The sequence below is a fragment of the Diplotaxodon limnothrissa genome, linkage group LG22, assembly GCF_057381915.1.
Source record: "Diplotaxodon limnothrissa isolate DT_005_m linkage group LG22, D_limnothrissa_male_GT1.1, whole genome shotgun sequence".
Taxonomy (NCBI): domain Eukaryota; kingdom Metazoa; phylum Chordata; class Actinopteri; order Cichliformes; family Cichlidae; genus Diplotaxodon; species Diplotaxodon limnothrissa.
Window position 1 is genome coordinate 20501412 of NC_140616.1, and position 18879 is coordinate 20520290.

Here is an 18879-nt window from a genome sequence, read left to right on the forward strand (position 1 = left end):
ATACAGAGTTCACATTCTCAGGCTTTTGATGATACAACTGCCATTATGTCAGTATGTAAAATATAAATCTATATCCATTGTCATTCCAGTGTTCCAGTGGAGCTAATCCACTCCTCCAGTGAATTAGCTTTAAACACACTTAGGTACCTTTAATGCCTAGAGATCCCACACTTTTCAGTAGTAAAATGCAATTGTTCTAGTGCAAGTCTAACCAGATTATTAACAAAAGACAATCAAATGAAAGTATTCTTGCTTGTCATTACACAATGCCATGATATAACACTAATTTGCAATGCAGCCGATGTTAACAGAAATAAAAACATTAAACGACAAGATTCGCCATGCGTGACTAAAATGTAATCGCAATAAAATAAAAGCAAGCTGCTTAGTCACTTGGTGTATGCAAGGCAACACAGCTGAGGTCAGTAATGTGTGTTATTTGAAAGAAAATGTCGTACATTACACTGACCACATGGGGGCAGACTAAGACAGGGAGACAGTACTGTCGGATTATTGTAGTCTGGCACAGTCACATGATTTTTTTTTTTTTATTAATATGTAGTGTTGTCACTATCAAATAAATAGAAAGCATATGTGCACCTGCACCACACACACTCACACATGCACACTCACACATGCACACTTACTCATGCTAGAGTAGTGCATGGCTAAAAAGCGCGGAGTGATCAACTTTCACCCTGTAAAGGTGAAGTAGCTTCCCTGCTCCTACAAAAGGAGGAGAAGAGGTGGGGAATTTGTGCTCTTCGTCTTCATCTCCAGGATTCCCAGGATACTGGCCGCGTCAGTCACACAGTCAATAAAAGTTTGGTCAGTTCGATTAACAAATAAAATCCCGTGGAGGTTTCATAGTTTACTTCGCTTGAGTCTCTACGTACTACGTACCGCTGGTTAAAGTTTTATGAAGGTTAGGAGGCAGAAAAGAAGCCTTGAGTCCAGCTTTGCTTCTATATGTCTCTACTGCCTTTGTTATGACCTTTTATTGCCAGGGGTCACCCAGGGGCATCTTAGGAACCTGAATGTGCATTTCCACAGGGCGATCAGGTGGATGGTCCCTCCTGTAGGTGACAGTCTTCTCATTGGTTGTAGGAATGTATGACAGATCCTGGTGGGGAAGGGGAGGGGGCAACAGAAATATGCAGTCAGTAATATTGGAGTCTGAGATGAACACAGATGCTCACTTCAGAAGACTTCTTCACTATTAGTCCAAAATGCTACATACTACGGTTCCCATAATGCTTTACAAGTTGCCTTTTCCCCCCACATGACTCCTACATGTCATGTGTGACAGATGTTTCCGTGGTTACAGCTTGTGAGTGTTCATATTAGTGGAGAACTCAAAGTGTTAGTCTGTTTAATTGTGATTTATTTCTGGTAAAGATTTGTTGGTAAAGCCAAGATTATGAGTTAAGGGTCATTTTCACAGTCCTTCTGGAGCCTTTACAGGTACACAGAGGATCTTAACCTCTTAACAGCCACCAGGTCACTGGGTTTGGTTAATGTCCTCCCCTTTTTATAGCATTTTCACCTGCTTCAAACACCCACGTGGAAAAGCTTTTAACAGAAACTCTGTGGCTTTATTTGAAATCTAAATGCGTCCCCTATTTACTGAAAGTTCAGCATGTGGCTAAACATGCTAAACTTAACCCTTGGTGGATATTAGGCAGGTAAACTCAAAGTCTATGTGGCCTTTCCCATGACTGAGAAGTGAAGAGTAAGTCTTTGTTACTCAAAAGCAAAACTTCCCCCTGACAGTAAAATGTCATAAAAAAAAAAATCAGCAAAGAACTGTAAATGTTAACCAGACAGATGGTCCTGATTCTTAAACACAGTCCACAATCGTCAGTATCATTAAGATGATCTGCAGCAGTGCCATAAACAGGAACCCCCCTCGCCACCCCTAACCAGTAACCATTGCTAAGAAATTCCCATCTTCCTCTTCTCCAAAGTGCTGTATGTCATTATAAGGTCAGAAAGCTGGAAACTGTAGCTGCTGAGCTGGGAGTTGGGAGGAAATGTAAAACACAGCTGTACCTCTAAGAGCACACTCACATTCCTCACTGCTGGTTTCAGCTGCCGGTACTACTTCACATAAATATCCTAATGAACCTTTGCTGCTCAGGGCTCCAGGGACACTTTGGCTCTCATTTAAAATCAGACAGCACTGAGAAATTCCTCAAGGATATCAGAGAGCTAACCTTTCCAGTGCAATGGTACCCTGCATCTTCAACAGTGCCCCCTGGTGACCACCGCCTCTTCTGCAGCAACAGCCGGGACACGGCCACAACCACCAGCCCGCACAACACGGTCAGGGCGCACACGCTCAAGAAAGTTCTCACCAGCCGAAGGCTGCTGCTGACACAGTCTGTAGACACATACACATAAACGCACTCAGTTTTACTGTGCAGAGCTATAACATTGTATTGTTCACTGATGGGGACAAAAGTTTGGAGTATTTTTGATCAAAATCATCTTTGAGCAACATGAAAGTACAGATTAAATAAAACTAAAAGTACAGATTCAGCAATATGAAACTGTGAAGAGCTAATCAGGTATATTTCAGTGGCTCTAAACCCAGGTGTAGGCTGGGTATGGTATGTTTTGGATGTAAACGTTGGACTTGCATGAATGAATTTGAATAAAAGTTACTAAAAGAGGAAAGAGACTGTCCACTGAAAAACAGGGGAGACAAAAAGGCAGTACAAAGCAGAGCTACTCATTTAAATGACATATGACACACGGCGGCAGCTGTACCACTATTGCGGTACTGAACAGTCAGCTGGCTGTGTATCTGCTGGGGAGCATGTGTGGATGACGGGCTGATTGCTCGACACAAAGAGCCCAAAGATTGCTCTGACATTTTGTAACAGAGTTACCATAGAGACCTGGCTCCTGCTGCACCCGGGAGGAGTGGGTGTGAGCAGGAAGAGAGTGTCCCGTTGGGTGTGGGGGGTGGGGGGGTGGTTGGAGGGAAGCTTGAGGGGATAGGGGGAGATGGGGGGGAGATGCACAATAAGCAGTGCTGTTCCAAAAATTGGAAAAGGGTGGGGTGTAAGGGTGGCGGGGTGATCTGTAACACTTAGATGTGCAATAATAATGTGTGCGAGACTGAGGGCAAATGTGAACTGTGAGGTTTAAAATTGTGTGTTTGTGTGTACGTGTTTGTGCGTGAGGAGGTGTGTGTGTGTGTGTGTTTGTGGATGATTGAAAAGAAAAAATCCATAAAGTGAGATGGAAACTGAGGGGAAATCTAAATTACAGCTGTAACACTGACAGCAGGCTTGCTGACTCAAATACACCAGGGTGCACTAGTGCAGCAGAGGTATCAACGGATATCACCCCAAGTTAAAGCGTGTGTGTGTGAGTTTTGACTTCATACCTGGTCTTGTGCTAATAAGAAGCTGAGCCTGACCAGACTTCGAGCTGGTCTGAAAGCGATAGCTGTTGCGACAGCTGTCGTTACTGATGTACATGCAGTGAATCCACGTCTCCCCTGCTTGACCTGAAAATACAGCCAGAGAGAGAGAGGGAGCAGTGAGACCCAGACATAGATCCAAGATCCAGAACAAATCCTGGAGGGTTAGTTTAAACAAAAAAATTGATCAGAGTGGTGCTGCTGCAGAGCTGCACTGTTTTAAAGCTTCTCTTGTTTCAATCAAATTGAATTCAGGTTTGTTTATATAGTGCCAAATCACACAACAACAGTCGCCTCAAGGTGCTTTACACGGTACCCTACAGAATTCTGCAGAAAACCCCAGCAATCAAGTGACCTGCCTGTGAGCGAGCACTTTGTGGTAGGAAGGAAAAACTCCCTTTTAACAGGAAGAAACCTCCAGCAGAATCAGGCATAGGGAGGGGCAGCCATCTGCCTTGATGGGTGGGGGTTGTGAAGGGAAAGAGAAGAGAAGAAACAGAAGCAAAAAGAAAAAGAGAGCATAGGGAGACAAAACACAGACTAAGGGAGAGAGAAGACACAAATGTGATGAATTTAATGCTGCTGCAGCGGTATATAAACACATGGGGAGTGAAAAGAAGAGAGTGGAGAAGAAGTGCTCAGTGCATAACAATGTATGACATGAAGGCAACCTTATTTTAGTAAAACCAAATTAAGTAATTGAAGATCTGTGTGCAATGAGAATCTGACTATACAAATCCTCTCAGTAATCTGGGGTCTTGATTCTCGAATAGTGACCAACTGTTAGACAAAGCATTTTGAAGCTAAAGAAACTGATTTTTTAGGAGTCAGTGGAGAACAAAACTGAGCTAAAAGGTCAGTGAATAGTAGGCTTACACTCATCAGGTGGTCAGAAATGCAACTCTAACTGTATATGAAAAAGAATGTGATGTAGAGGCAGTCTTTTTAGTGGCCAGCAGGGGGTGGCATCTCTGGTTGCAAAACGAGGTCAGGATACATAGTTATCTATGGGAAACCCAACTTTCCACTTCTTTTATGACTTCAGCAAATGCTTGCCTTGTGAGTTTATGGCCCCTGAAGACAGTTTTAAGTCATACTTAATAAAACATGGTGTTCTTTTTTCATTTCATTCATTTTCAATGATTGTATTATTTAAGGTATAATAGGTGTTAAAACAGGATGTGGTTTAGTTCGGGGCTACCTTGTGATTGACATGTTGCTATCATGCAGTATGCTCAGCTCTCAGTGAAATCCATCTGTCGCTCTGCTTCTAAATAACCAAATGGCTTTGGCTCAAAAATGCAGGCAATAAACTGCCAACATGTGCAACAGCACTTCGTGTAACTTGTCAATGTTGCTTTTATAGATTGCCAAACTTAGCAAAAAAAGATGAATACAAGCAGCTCTAAGGGTTGCTTGTTAAATAGTAAATACAAAGTAATATATTTCAAACCCAAGAGCAAATTCAAACTGAGCCAAGGCTTTTATTAAAAACAGCTAAATCTGTCGTAGCTTCAATTAAAGAAAAAAACCTTTTTAGTGTCCACAAAACTACAAATATGTAAACCTGAACCTGGAGGTTTGTTCCTGTTAAAGGGGAGTTTTTCTTTCCCGCTGTCGCCAAGTGTTCGCTCATATGGGGTCATATGATGGGGTTTTCTCTCTATTATTTACTTCGAGGCAACAGTCGTTGTGATTTGGTGCGATATAAATAAAATTGAATTGAATCACACCAGCTCTACCTGACATGTCATCCATGTAGCCGACCAGCGGTGCACAGGTGTGGTTGCACTGTCCCGCCTCTTCTTGGGTCAGACCATGAGAAAGGTGGCAGCCCACACACGTCCTAAGAGGCAAAGCAACGCAAACAGAAATAACAAATCACTACAGTTTCAACTTCAAGCATACAGCTCGATCTGTCGGAGCTCCCATCGTGCTTTGCGGTACTAAATATAAGTCGCTAATTACCAGTATGATTGGCAGGTGCTTTGGCACGCAGGGCAACGCTCGCAGAAGTCTCCGGAGTGTTGGGGGTCGTCGCACACGCACTTACCACACACACACTTCCCTCTCCCGCTGCAAAGCAAGCCATTTGATGACTGGCAGGTTGCTGTGGAGACGGGACAGTTGCAGCTATCGCCTGTCCATCCATCCTCACACACACATTCACCTAGCACACACACACCCCGACCTGAGAGACAGGAGAGAGATGAGAGGAAAAGGCATTAGAGAAGTTAACGAAGAAAAATCGTGCACTAGTCATCTTGACATTAGCAGTATCACTATGAACTAATTTTCAGAGTGTGCCCCTCTTACTTCCACACAGCAGCCCTCCTTCGTAAGGGCAGGAGAAGTCGTCTAATTCGCAGTATTTCCCGTACACTGCACCGAGCCTGCTCTGCTCACAAACACACTTCCCACATTCGCACACTCCGCGGCCACTGCAGACCACATCAGACCCATCTGCTTTGCAGTTCTTGTTTGAATCCGAGTCCTTCATCATCCCGTAGTTCGGCCTCTCCTCCTGATTGTTGCCATTTTGGGTCTGTTTGCATGGTGACGCGTTGGCATCACGGCACTGTCCCGCCGGTCCACATGTGCACTGACATTTAGAGCGGATCCTCACAACAGTGGATTCGTTGTAACCCACGGGACGGACCATGACTGTCACATCTTCATCTTTACCGTCATCAGGACAGGAGTGCTGGCCAATTGTGATATTGAAGTAGACCTGCGTAAAACAAATATGTTTATAAAGAGCAGCAGGGGATGTTGAAAGAGGGATAGAGCTGTGTTCTAGTTGTATATTTATGTGGGCAGCAAGGTCAGTTGGTCATCTGGTGCACCACCATGGCCCAGTTCAAAAAGAACTACCGTAATATTTTATGCTATGAACCTCATCGATTTAGTGATAGAGTGTCTTGTTTGCCTAGCAACAGCAGGTAGAAATTCCAGTTTCTTCACTACTTTTGTTCACGACTAAATGACCACATCTCATGCCATCCTCATTAGTTAACATGCTAAACTCAGGCCCTCAGTATTGTTGTAAGCATGCTGACATAGACATTTACATCAGAGAGACTATCTTAAACATCCTCTACACTTACACAGCGATGTGGATTATACAGAAATCATTTTTCTGCACCAAACTGAGGCTGTAAATCTAAAAGGTGTGAATAAGCCAAATCTGGCTGCATGATTACAGAAATCCCTAACAGCTCAAACAGTTGGACAGGAAAATGGATTCTTAGGCTGAATTTGAACAATTATTCTGTTGGCTGATGTGGAAAGTTGCGCATGCCAAAGCTTTGAGTTCACAGTCAGCCTTTCTATTGATTTTTATCTCCATTCTGGTAATTGTTTCCATAATTCGTCTCTAATCCACCCACAGATTAAAAGGCCTGAGTTTCTTTGTACTGTGGAGTAACTCTGTAGAGCAGTGATTTAGTATGCCGAGGTTCAATAAAAGTTTAGAACCCCAAAATGTGATGAAAGAAGTCTCGCAGGAAGCTAAGGGGAGTAAAATCATTCCCAAATGCACTGAAGATGCTATAATTAGTGCCAAAGCAAAGGTCTCTTTGGCTGCTACAGCTACAGTAACCTCTGATAAAGTCATGCTGCTTAAGTAGAAAAACTACCGTGCACAGCTGAGAAATATCAAAAAGTGCTCTCGGCACTGGTGAAGGTTTCTTTTTCTCTGCTGGATAACAGAACAGGTATTAAGGAGTACAAGTCCAATGACCTCATTCTAAATATAAATGTCCTATTTGTCTGTATCGAGGCTCTCGTGTTAGGTGAGGTAGGGATTTCTGGAGGAAAAGGTCGCGAAATCACATGGAAATGTTTTCCTCTTAAATACAGTCCGTGTAATCCGCTCAGCTCGGATTATTTACCAAATCTTCTCTGTCACGTAAAGCTCTCAGTGCGAGGGCGTTTGTGTATGTCAGGGTAATCTGATACAACTAATATATGCCTTGTGACATCTCTGGTGGCTCTGACGCTGCTGGGTGTTTACCGTCTGGTCGGGCTGCACCCCCGTGCAACTGTGCTCTGCAGCAGTGGATCCATCGGGGCAGAGAGGAGTTACAGACACCCAGTACCTGCTGACCGCCTTGTCCTCCACCGACACGGACACCACCACCTCTGATAACAACCTCTGGGCACATCGAAAACAGAGAGACAAGCAGCATTACACTGAGAGCCTGATATAAAGAAACTTATCATAGCTTACTGTGCTGACTACAAAGCAATGTAGGTTAAGATAAAAGGGAATGCTAGGAACAGCTTGAAATTTTAATGAACGTAATCTGTGTGAGTGAACAGCAATGACGAAAGAAAGGGGGGGAAAAGAGGCTCATTAATCAAAGTTGTCACATGTTGCCTGAAAGCCCTTACTGTCGCCCTCTCTTTCTTCCTGAAATACAGGGATTTATGGGAACAAGGAGGTGGGGCCGAAAATAGCATCTTTGTGTCCCTCTCTGATTAGGACACATGGTTTCTGTGGGGATCTGATAGCCATTATAATGCCAGCTTCTGTTCAGGCGGCGCTGTTTGTGTATGTGTGTGTGTTTCGGCACGTATGCGTGGCTGCGCACCCGATTCTGTGGATTCGGCAGATTCTCGAAGCAAACAATGGAGCGCTGTGCCTGAGGCAAGATTATACTCTGCCAACAGAATTAACCCCGTGGTGAGTCTCACTCACCCACACACACACATACAAAACCTAACCTTCCGTAACCTCAAGTTCTCGTCCGTGTTGTTTCCTGTTGTTGTTTTTCTTTCTTCAGGCTTTAGGTCTCTCCCCATCATCAATTTTCCCCAAACTTAAGCACTTTAAGTTTGAGATCATTTAAGATTTTTCTTGCATTCCCCGTTTTCAAACTTCAACTTCTGGGGTACACATAAACAGGACGCACTTTTCAAACAGGACATGCGCTATTACTCAGTCCGCATGATTCAACAAGTCAAGGAGAACAGCAAAAGTTTGTGTTGCTTCAGCAGACCGGCAGCAAACTTTGTCTCAACATTTCTGAGCCAGGAATGTGTGGGGTTGTGATTCCAGCTCTCACAGTGCTGCTCTTCTCGTCTCTCCCACCTTTCACTTGTTCCCGTCTTTGTCCAAAGAATGAATAAGACGCTACAAAGAGGACAAAGAGCCTACGAGGGGAGGTGTAGCTGAGTGCTTTGTACCTTGTATGCATCCACCACCAGGTCAATGAGATTCGGAGCCTGGAAGAGGCCTAATTTTCCCAGGTAGGAGCCAGGTAGCAGATGTATCAGCTCCTGGAAAAGGAAAGGGAGACGAGAGTAGAAAAAAACGTAATGCTTTTAAAAATCTTCCCCTCTCAAATGTGCTCCTGAAATGAGCAAGATATGTATGAGTCAGAATCTGTGGCTGATTGTATGCCTTCTCAGTATATTACTAAGTGCACGTGTAGGGGCACATTACCTCATACCACTGGTATTGCTGCTTTTCCACAGCAAAGATGGAGTAGATATGGTTTTCAAGGAGCTTATCAGACAACTGACCCAAACTGGGATGATCCTGAAAAGCAAAGTAAACCTCCTGTCACCTCAAAGCCTGTAGTAATTCATCTGGTCCACATTAAAGTGAGATTATGTGAGCTTAAAGTTTGATGCTTTAGCTTTTGCAAGTTTCCTCACCATCCTGGTGCTGCCTTTGTAGACGTTGTCCTCCAGGTGACACAGACCATCGTGTGGCACGACGATCCCTGCCAGCCGGCTATCCAGGGCGAGGTGAGAAGGCTGGTCGGTCATCAGGAGCAACAGACGCTTTGCCTCTGGTCTCCAACCAACAGCCCTCTAAAATGCAGAAGGAAGGCAACGTGCAATGTTATTTTTGGCCATTAATTTAGCAAAACTTACATATTTTCATCCTAATACCAAAAAAATTCAAACACAAGCAGAGATCTATTGAACGTCTCTACAGCCTGTTTTTGCAGAGTGGTTTTTGTTATTCCTTTAAATCATGACGGAGTGATGTGGAAAAATGTGCATGCATCACATTTTAAGGATTTACAAGTGTGGGAAAAAATGCAAGGCGAAACATTTTACACATGTGAACTGGATTATTTTCGGTGATGATCAGGCTTTTCTGTAATGTCCAATTAAATAAAGAACCGGGAGTCTCGATTTTTATGTCTGTGACTCATACAGTGACTCCTTTCTCTCAGCGTGAGAAAATGGGCCAGTGTGCACGTGTGTGTGTATTTAGGGAAACCTAGTGAGTAGGCCTGGCATAATGGAGTCTATTTCTAGACTGATGACCACTGTGGTGTTTCTCTCCGACATGGCTACTCAGGGGCCCCCTGCATGGTGTGACACATAACCCCCACAGAAGCTATAATGTAAGCAACTGTGAATCTCAGTGTGTGTGTCTGCCATACCCCACATGTGGAGTTAATACTTAGTGGGATTCCTGTGGCAATATGCATTGCTTTCAGGGTGCCACTATTTTTCCAGAAAAGAGTAAACGCTTCTTTTACATTTGCAGATTTAACACCTACTTACAATTAGAAAACACCCCTTACATATACAGCGTCTACTCTACCACTTGGCTGGGATGGAATCAGGGTCAATATAATTTGGCTTTTTAAGAATTCACTAAAGAAACTGTGTAAAGTAGAGGAAATTAATCATCCATTCTCTTCTGTTTATTCTTATCAGAGTCGTGGTGGTGGATAGACTATCTATCTAGTCTATCTACCATAGGGCGAGAGGCGGGATACACCAAGTCGCCAATTCGACACAGGGCTAAATTAATCAACATTAATCAAAAATATATAAATATATAATAAATAAGTCACTGCATAAATATTCAAACCCTTTAAAGTAACTGAACTAATTCAACAGAGCTCCAGCCAATTGTAGTTTCACAGTTAATGAAGTGCAGATTACCAAAGTGCAGTGAATGTGTCTCAAGTGACTGTAGTATAAAGACACCTGTGTGTGAAAGATTCAGTCAAGGTTAATCGGTATTCCTGGCAACAATTACACCATGAGGACAGAAGAACGCTCCAAGCAAGTCGGGGAAAAGATTAGGAAAACTATAGGTCAGCGTACAAGTCACTGAAAATCCCCTGGAGTTCAGTTAAATTCGTCATCACTGGAAGAAAAAACACATGTGTAAATCTGCCTAAAGCAGGCCGTCCTCACAAACAGTGACTGTGTGAGAAGGACACCAGTAAGGTGGGGGCCACGAAGACACCTATGACTACTCTGAAGGAGTTAAAAGCTTCAGCACCTGAGATGTTGCTCAGGCTTTATGGAAGAGAGGGGATAAGTTCATCTAAAAGCATGTGGGAGTCTGGGGTCTCTAGTCTGATGAGACCAAAATCAACTTTTTAAGTCATCACACTAGACACTTTGTTAAGGTAGCAACAGACATTCTATATATTTTGGCAAACACACCATCTCTGGCAAAACATAAAATGAATACAGCAATGATAGATAAATCCTGAAAGACCATCTGATTCAGTCTCCAAGAGAATTCCAACCTAATACGCGAACCTAAGACGCAAAGCATTCAGGCACGAGCTAGACGGAAATGGTTTAAAGTCAACAAGGTGAGTGTTTTGGAGTGGTTGAATCGAAGCCCAGAGCTCAAGCCAATGGAGAATTTGTTGTTGGACTTGAAAAGCACTGTTCATGCCTGACCCTGTGCAACCTGACAGAGCTTGAGGAGTTTTGCAAAGAGGAGTGGTGTACAATTGCAGTGTCCAGATGTGCCACCATGACTCAGACCTGTCCACACAGACTCAGTGCTGTGACAGCATCCAAAGGTGAATTTACCAAATAATGACTTGAATTAAGAGGAGCTTGTTATTAAAACACATTTCAAAAGCCAGAAGTCTCAGTGGTATGTAGTGAGCATTAGGGTAACTTGCACTGTGGAGGCAATATAGACAGGCTATGGAGTGACACATGTTGCCATGTAGATGATATTGTTTTAGGGAAGCCTTTGATTATTTCTGCAACCTAAACTAATACATCTGATGGATTATAGCAACAACAATTATGAGAATGCAGGGTTGAGCCGGCACAATCGAGTAAGGGTGGAAAAACTACATTAATTGGTCCTGTGCTGTTAAAACACATCACTATACGTCACTAACAGCCTCTGAGGGAGTTTTATATGCATTCATGTACGCAAACTACATATGAACAAATGCCCACCTGGCAGACCGCAGCTTGCAGCATGGCATCTAGTCCTCCTTCAGGTGTGTCCATGTTTCCAGAGATGCGCTGGCGCTTGATCACCCGCGTAAACTCGCTCATATTGCTTGTCATGCTAAGGACATGGTGGAAGCCGTGGGCTGGTCGACAGCGTATTTCAAAATCACTTGTGAGAGACAAAAAATAAATAAATTAATTAAAAAATGAGGTCCTGTTTGCAAGATTTGGAACTGCAGAGCTATTTGTTATATGCTCAGCTTATCCTGATGACAATGTTCCCCCAAGCAACTAAAAAGCTAAATTATGCATCTTTGTATATATTTTTTACATGATCACTGAAATGATGACATCCCTCTTCGAGTGTATCATTGTATCTGCCGACTCTAGCTAACAAATGATCTTACCTGCAGGGATTGTGGATCTTCGAAGGATGAACGTTGATGTAAGGAGAAACAGGCTTGTCCACAAATGAGCCAAAACCCAGCCAAAGGTCTGAGGAGTGCTCCGTCATACGAAGGGACAGAGCTACACCCACCGTCTTCAGCTGTGCAGCACGCAGAAAGCAGGTTGGAGAGGTAGAACAAGGACAGGTAAAGAGCAGCAGGCGAGAAGGGAAGAGCAAAAGAAGGAGGCGTGCAAGAGGACATAAAATAAGAAGATTTGGAAGATGATCCAGAATAAATCAGGCACAATAGACAAAAAAAGAAGCTGATTTACTTCCCATTTCCTCTGCTTCATTTAAAAAAAAGTTTAATCTGTAGTAGTTATAAAGTCAGTGTCCATCTCACTGGGCCTACTTACTGTTTATAGATCCTGGTGAGACTTCTCATTTATGCAAGCCTTGACTTAATTATGTTTTTACACAGCAAATAGTCCTTGCAGCTATATTTATATATAGAACCTTCAAGAAGAAGGCGTGGAACAAATCCTCACTGACTCACTGAGCAGCAGAGTGACAGACAAGCATTTTCAAACCTACTTGATCAAGGTTTTCCTGCATAGAAGCCGATACATCCACCAGGTAGTACAGGTCCACGGGATAACGCTCCAGCTGCTTCACCGACACTATGAAACTGGCCGCTGAACCTAGAAACAAACACACACGCACAACATAAACTGCAATGAGCAAAAGTTCAAAAATACTGCATGGTGCACTGCAGCACCAGCATCTACGTGAAGCAGAGATGCAGTGAAACATTTGTTAGGTAGAGGTTGGCTGAACTGTCCGGACTGCAAGGCATCTTCCCTTTACTCTCACTTTGCTGCTCATCTATATATATATGTGTGTAATTACGAGGAAGGACAGCGATTTCAGTGGAAGGGGACTAACTGCACTGCTATTCGCAGCAGCCGAACCAGCTACCAAAAGCTCAGAATACAACACACACACTCACACTGGGACTGTGACTTCATTTAGTGCTTAGGGCACCATTTCTCCACAATGATGCCTTTATTATAGTTTTTTTTCCTGAAGGCTTAAACACTAACAGTGATTCTTGAAGCACCCATCTCGGAAACTGTTAACACTTTTAGTCAGTGGAAATTTGAACACCCACCGCTTGGTGCTGTATGCTCCCATACGGCGCTGCAGGCAGTACTCGCTGTGCTGCTGAGCTACTAAATACAGCACCGCATGTGATGTGGATGAGGTCTTATGGCCTGATCCTTAAAGAAGGTGAGATTTTTCACATTTTGTTCCTTTTCTTTCCCGCAAGAACATTCTTATTTTCTGATATTGCACTGGTGTTCAGCACATTCACAAACTGCCCTGCTGGGCACACAAAATAATACACTATCGCTGCAATGGTGTGTTTTCTGCATACTGAACACATTATTAAGAGAGTCTGATCGTTTTTACGCCCAACCCAAGTTATCACGTCATCTACCTGGTCTGAGGGTGATGCTGATGTCTCTTGGGGAAACTTGTGTGCTGCTGATGGTGGCGTTGACCTCCACCTTAACCTCTGACTGCTCCATGAACTCCAGTGCACAGCCCCTCCTGAGCAGGTTAACTGGCAAGTCACAGCGCTGACTTAGCCCCGCCCCATCTAGAAAGCCCTACAGGTGAAAACATAAAGTTCAAAATGGTCAGTTTGCCCTTCATTCAAAATATGCTGGTTTTAAAATCCAACCCTGTATCTAAAACGAGTTAGGATGATGTAAGGAAGAGGGCTTCCTTACTAGTATAATTTGTATTGTGGTAACTTGCACACTTTAGAAGCACCTTTGCACTTTATTAAAAGCACTTTATTGAGCACTGCACTTTAAGGATAGACTTGCACATCAATAACCATTTGCACACAAGAGGGTTAATTATTTATTGAATATTTATTGAGTTATTTAATAATTAGCAGGTGGCCTTTTGCTCCAGGTCCTGCACAGCTGCTCCTCACTGAGAAGTGTGGTGGTTGTCTGTGAGGAAAGGTTGTTACTGGGAGCAAATAAGGTCTACTGCCAAGTAAAACTTAAGCAAGTGTGTGTGTTTAAAGTCTACAGGTAAAAGTGTTGGTGCAAAGACCTTTTCTGTGTCCTCTCCAGGGTGTTTGGGCAAATATTTCCCCAGTGGTCCGGACATTTAAAGGTTCCAGGAGAGGCCATGGGTTAAGGAGGTGTGAGAAATCTCTATACATGGGTTTTTGGTGGTTTTTTAATAGGGTTAAGGTATAAGGTTAAAATATAACATATTTAATTATCAGAGAATGATAAAATGTATTTATTTATTAACTCAGATTGTGTATTGTATATAGAAGGTGGAATGCTACAATTTGGTAAACTCACCTGGGAGTAAATAATGGTTTAGTCCTAAACAGCTGAGAGTATTTAAAGCTGCCATTTGTCATTAGACAAGAGATTGTTGTTGCTGTTGGAAAGCTTGATCTACCACTAACTGTCATGGCGTTAGATACATGTGGGCAAATAAACACCTCTTGCTTCCACCATACTTTGTCTCAGTCTTCACCTTCACTGTAAATTCATCTGCAAAAGCTTCGTCACAGGTGATGTGGGAATGGACGGATGAGCAAATAATTTAAACGTGTCCTTGAAAACAGCAAAAACATAATACAACCTGAAACGTCATTGTTTTTGTTCCAAAAAGCAAATTCACTTCCAACAAAACGCTAACAACACTTTAGGTAAAAATGTCTCCAAAAGGTGACAGAGGACTCATTTTGCATTATCTTGACGAATTAAGCAAAGCCTTCTTTTATTAAACAACAATGAGAGCACATGTGACTTCAAAGCCTGTAATATTGAATATTAACGGTGCCTTTGCACATGTAAGTCACTCACGCCATGTGCGCTAATGAATACAAATAACAGATGGCGGGGGTTGAGATGGTCTGTCTCTTCTTCAGCCCACAGGAGGCGGCGTCCTTGATTTCCAAAAGGACTTTTGTTTGGTCAATTTTGCACCCTCCTAAATGAGCTTGGGCCCACCCATTGTAACTGTATTTCTGCATCTTGTATAAATCCTTTTTTCTCCTCTTCATTGTGGATAAGTGTGCATACATTGACGGTCTGTTTGTTGGCTGACGTTGGTTTTAAAAGTGCTCCAAAAGCCATTCAGTGATTTCCACTGTGTAATTGAGTGCTGCCTGAGGGCAACAAATCAAGGCCGTTCAATGTTGGATTTCAGCCTTTCTTTCCCCTTTGCTTTCACAGATTTCTCTGGGTTCTACACTATTTTATATACTGCAAATAATAAAAGGTAATAATGGCTTCAGAGTGCTGTTAAAGACGTACTGCCCTTTATCAAAATTACGTAGGATATGTTCCCCAGTTAGTTGGTTACAAGTTCAAATGAAGTGTATGTTTCAAAAAACAACATGTTTGAATTTCATCAATTTTATTTAACATTATAAATTTTAATATAGGAGAGCATTTTTTTCACATGCACAATATCACAAAAGTCTGTAGGGTATAGCTCACTTGCAATTTTAAACTCTATAAACAGAGCATACAAGGAAGCCATGTTTTCGCTGTAATCTCATCTGTATGATGAGCACATCTCCTTCAGCCCGTCTGGAGCAAGAGCGAGAGTAAACAATTTCAAGGTCAGAAGAAAAATTATAGATTTTCTCTACACTTGTGCCGATGTCTCCATCAATTCAAAAATGTATGCCTAACACTGTAAGGCTGTAATCTAGTTAATGTTTAACCCATTAGTTAATTTTTTAACCTTTGCTCACTGTGAAGTATGTAGTGAAAGACTCACACATGCTGCAGACTCCTGCACACTGACAAACATTCAAAAAAAAGGATTTACTTGCAACACTTCTGGAGCCGTTGGGCAACTTTTGATCCGTTTCTCTTTCTCCTGCGCACCTGCCTGATGTCACAGACGTGCAAAGTCTTCCCTCGTTTATTCCACTCAGGGAAACATGCTATACTGAAACCAGTTTCACAATTAATCAGTAGTTTCATTTTTCATTCTGATTGCTTTCAGTGTGCTTGTATTGATTTTTGATGGAGTTACCCCGACATGAGAGCCATGACTGTTTTTTGCTATCGGACCCTTGAAATTACTCATCAGTTTCAAGCACCAGGTGGAGGTGCCTGTTTGGATTTACTCCGGATTTATTCTCCGTGTATTCCAACACGGTGGAAATTTGCTCAGTGTTAGTTTGGACAGTTCAAAATGTGATTAGGCGCCCTTATTGTCTTCAGATTCTTGATTAAGTTCTCCTAATAGTCAGCTGCCACAACGGCAGAATGTAACAGTGTCATGCCTTATAGCTTTGGAGAGGCTTAGTGACCTTTGGTACTGTAGCAAAAAAACTCACAAATACAAAGAAGTGGCACAAACCCCCCCCCCCCCCCCCCCCCCCCCGTAAAATTACACCCCTAAATATGTGTATTTACACTGTAATTAATCTGTCATGGGCCAGACTGAGATCAGTCATTTTTTAAAAAGCATGAGGGGGAAACAGATAAGGGATGAAAGAGTGAATTTTTTTTTTAAAAACACACGGTTGAGGAAAACCGTGGTCTACAATAGAACCTGAAACTGTAGCAAACTATGTGACCAGGACCTGAACCTGAAAGCTGGACTGGATTGTGTGTATTTATGGTGTTCCCTGTGGCTATAATATGCCCTGTAACAACTCTGAATGCCAAAAAGTTTCAGACTGACTTTCTGGGACTTTCCTTACACAGTCTGTCTTTTCACTGGACTCTGAATATTAACAGCCAAATGTGAACATGCATATTAACAAGACCGGCACTGTTTAATACTTATCCAAGCATGGCTCTGTGAGTTTATATGACCTTGTATGTGTGTGTGTGTCTCTGTGTGTGTAGGAGGTAATGTTTGAGGGCTCACACACACACCAGTGAACCCAGCCCCACTTGATGATGTCAAGAAGTGTAGGACTTACAGGGTGGGAAAGCACCTGAAGTCTGTAAATGCACACATGCTGACAGTTTGGTTTGGTATTTTTTATCTGTGTGTTGTTACTGGTGTGGCACCAGAAAGCTTTACAGCTCCTCACGTCTGTTTCGGGGTGGGCTCTTTACGAGACAGACCGACACACAGACAGATAGAGGCATGGGCGGAAGCAGCAATATGTGTAAGTGTGTGGAGACTAAACACATGGATGGAAAAGTGGCTCTGTCTCTGCTTTCTGCCTGAGAAAACGTGCATGGAAACATTCACACGAGCGGCCGGCGCAACTCACATGAGTCATAACGCAGGCCGCCGAGCTCTAACGTTCATATTATATTCACATTTGTGGACTGGATCAAAGCTTTGGTTCGTGTCATCTGAGGAATGCTGTCCAATGCCTGCCACGTTTGTCTCTGACACACACAAACACACGTTCGTACGCATTCCTACCTCTTCGAAACACCAGGCGCACTGTGGCCCACGGCTGAGGCAGTCTGTACAAGAGGTGATGCCAGGAGACCGACACACGCTGTCACCTGCTCAAGGAAGGGAGGACGAAAGGTGGAGGAGGCAGAGAGAGAAAAATGATTGCAGGGAAGAAGAAAAAAGATCGGCAAGAGGAGGAGGGAAGAATCTGAGATTAGCATATGAAAGAATGTGTGTGTCAACACTTATTAGCCATGCAGCTGAACCCCTGTGGACATTAGACACTTCTGATGATAGGAGCACCACTTAGCATCTCATAAGAGGCTGTTCAGCACAAATCAGCCACCATCTGGAAGCAGGTACTGGATTTGCTGGAGTAGTAACCCCTCGCCCAACACCAATACACACATCCATACCACATCTAATTAGTCAATCATTTAGTGAGAATGTGCATATGTAGGGAGTCCATAACTAGGCACTCAAACAGGATATGTCTATGCAAGGTTTGCAGAAAAAAATACAGTAAGGATTCAGACTTTACTGAGTGACAAAGAAAGGCTTTTTGTAGTGGAATTAGTGTAGTGATTTATCTGCTGGAATCTAATTTCCCAGAGTTATTCTCCAGGGAGCTTCAGTGAGGTTGTAATGTAGGACAAAAGGAGAAAAGCTGCAGGTCTGAGCATCACTAACAGCGCACTCTCACCCAGTTAAAAATCTTGGCCTCTGGCAAAAAAGACTGTGAAGGTTAATCGCCTAACTTCTAATTTTAAATGTTCGGTAATGTGCTCAACAAAGAGGGCTGGAGTGTTACCTGCTACTGCAGTGAGGCTGTCATTACTTCTCATCAATAACTAGTTTGTAACTCCTCCACATGAAACAAATGCTCATTACGAGTCTTTTGCGTGACCTCCTGCAGAGACTACAGAGAATGTGGGATGTGGGGGACGCTAATGATCGCTTGACAGTGATAGCTACAAGATGCAGTCTAATTGCTGAGATGGGATGTAATTAGCCCCCAATGAGCCTCCACTCACCGGCACTGAAGGATTCTCCGCTGAAAGCGACCACCAAACAGCAGAGCAGGAGGCACAGACAGGCGCTGTCGTATGTGCGTAGCCAGGAAGTCATATTATTCTGTCCACACCGGGTAGGAGACCGGAGCCAAGCAGCGAGGAGACACGGGAAGCGGAGCTGTACGGCTACTGGAGATGAACCGGGGGAGACCGGACACCGTGCGTTCGCCGGCGCATGAACAATAACCGTGAGTGCTGGCCCAAGCCGCGGGACATCGTGGTTCACCCAAATAGCCCTCTAATCCCGGAGAGGCATTCACATCGACCGGTCAAATCAGCTTACAAGCGCGCTCCCCCGTGGGCCACGAGAGGAGGTGAAGCAATCGGCGGAGTGCGAGTCACCTCCATCTAGTTCCACCCAGCCG

At 43.4% G+C, this 18879-nt stretch overlaps 1 protein-coding gene across 2 annotated transcripts; it reads right to left on the reverse strand.

Moving 5' to 3' along the window:
* Positions 1-997: 997 nt before the first annotated feature.
* On the reverse strand, positions 998-18569 carry itgb8 (integrin, beta 8). Of its 2 annotated transcripts, none has more exons than XM_085346214.1 (16): positions 18476-18569; positions 17466-17551; positions 13516-13687; positions 12609-12715; positions 12034-12173; positions 11630-11795; positions 9098-9256; positions 8883-8978; positions 8624-8716; positions 7449-7589; positions 5750-6164; positions 5402-5624; positions 5176-5279; positions 3398-3520; positions 2217-2383; positions 998-1123 (listed from the first exon to the last, which is right to left on the reverse strand). In XM_085346214.1, the coding sequence occupies exons 1-16, from the start codon at positions 18567-18569 to the stop codon at positions 998-1000; spliced, it is 2412 nt and encodes an 803-aa protein (XP_085202340.1). The 2 variants fall into 2 exon arrangements, with proteins under 2 accessions (XP_085202340.1, XP_085202339.1); XM_085346213.1 differs by having other exon boundaries at positions 17466-17554.
* Between the last annotated feature and the right edge of the window lie 310 nt (positions 18570-18879).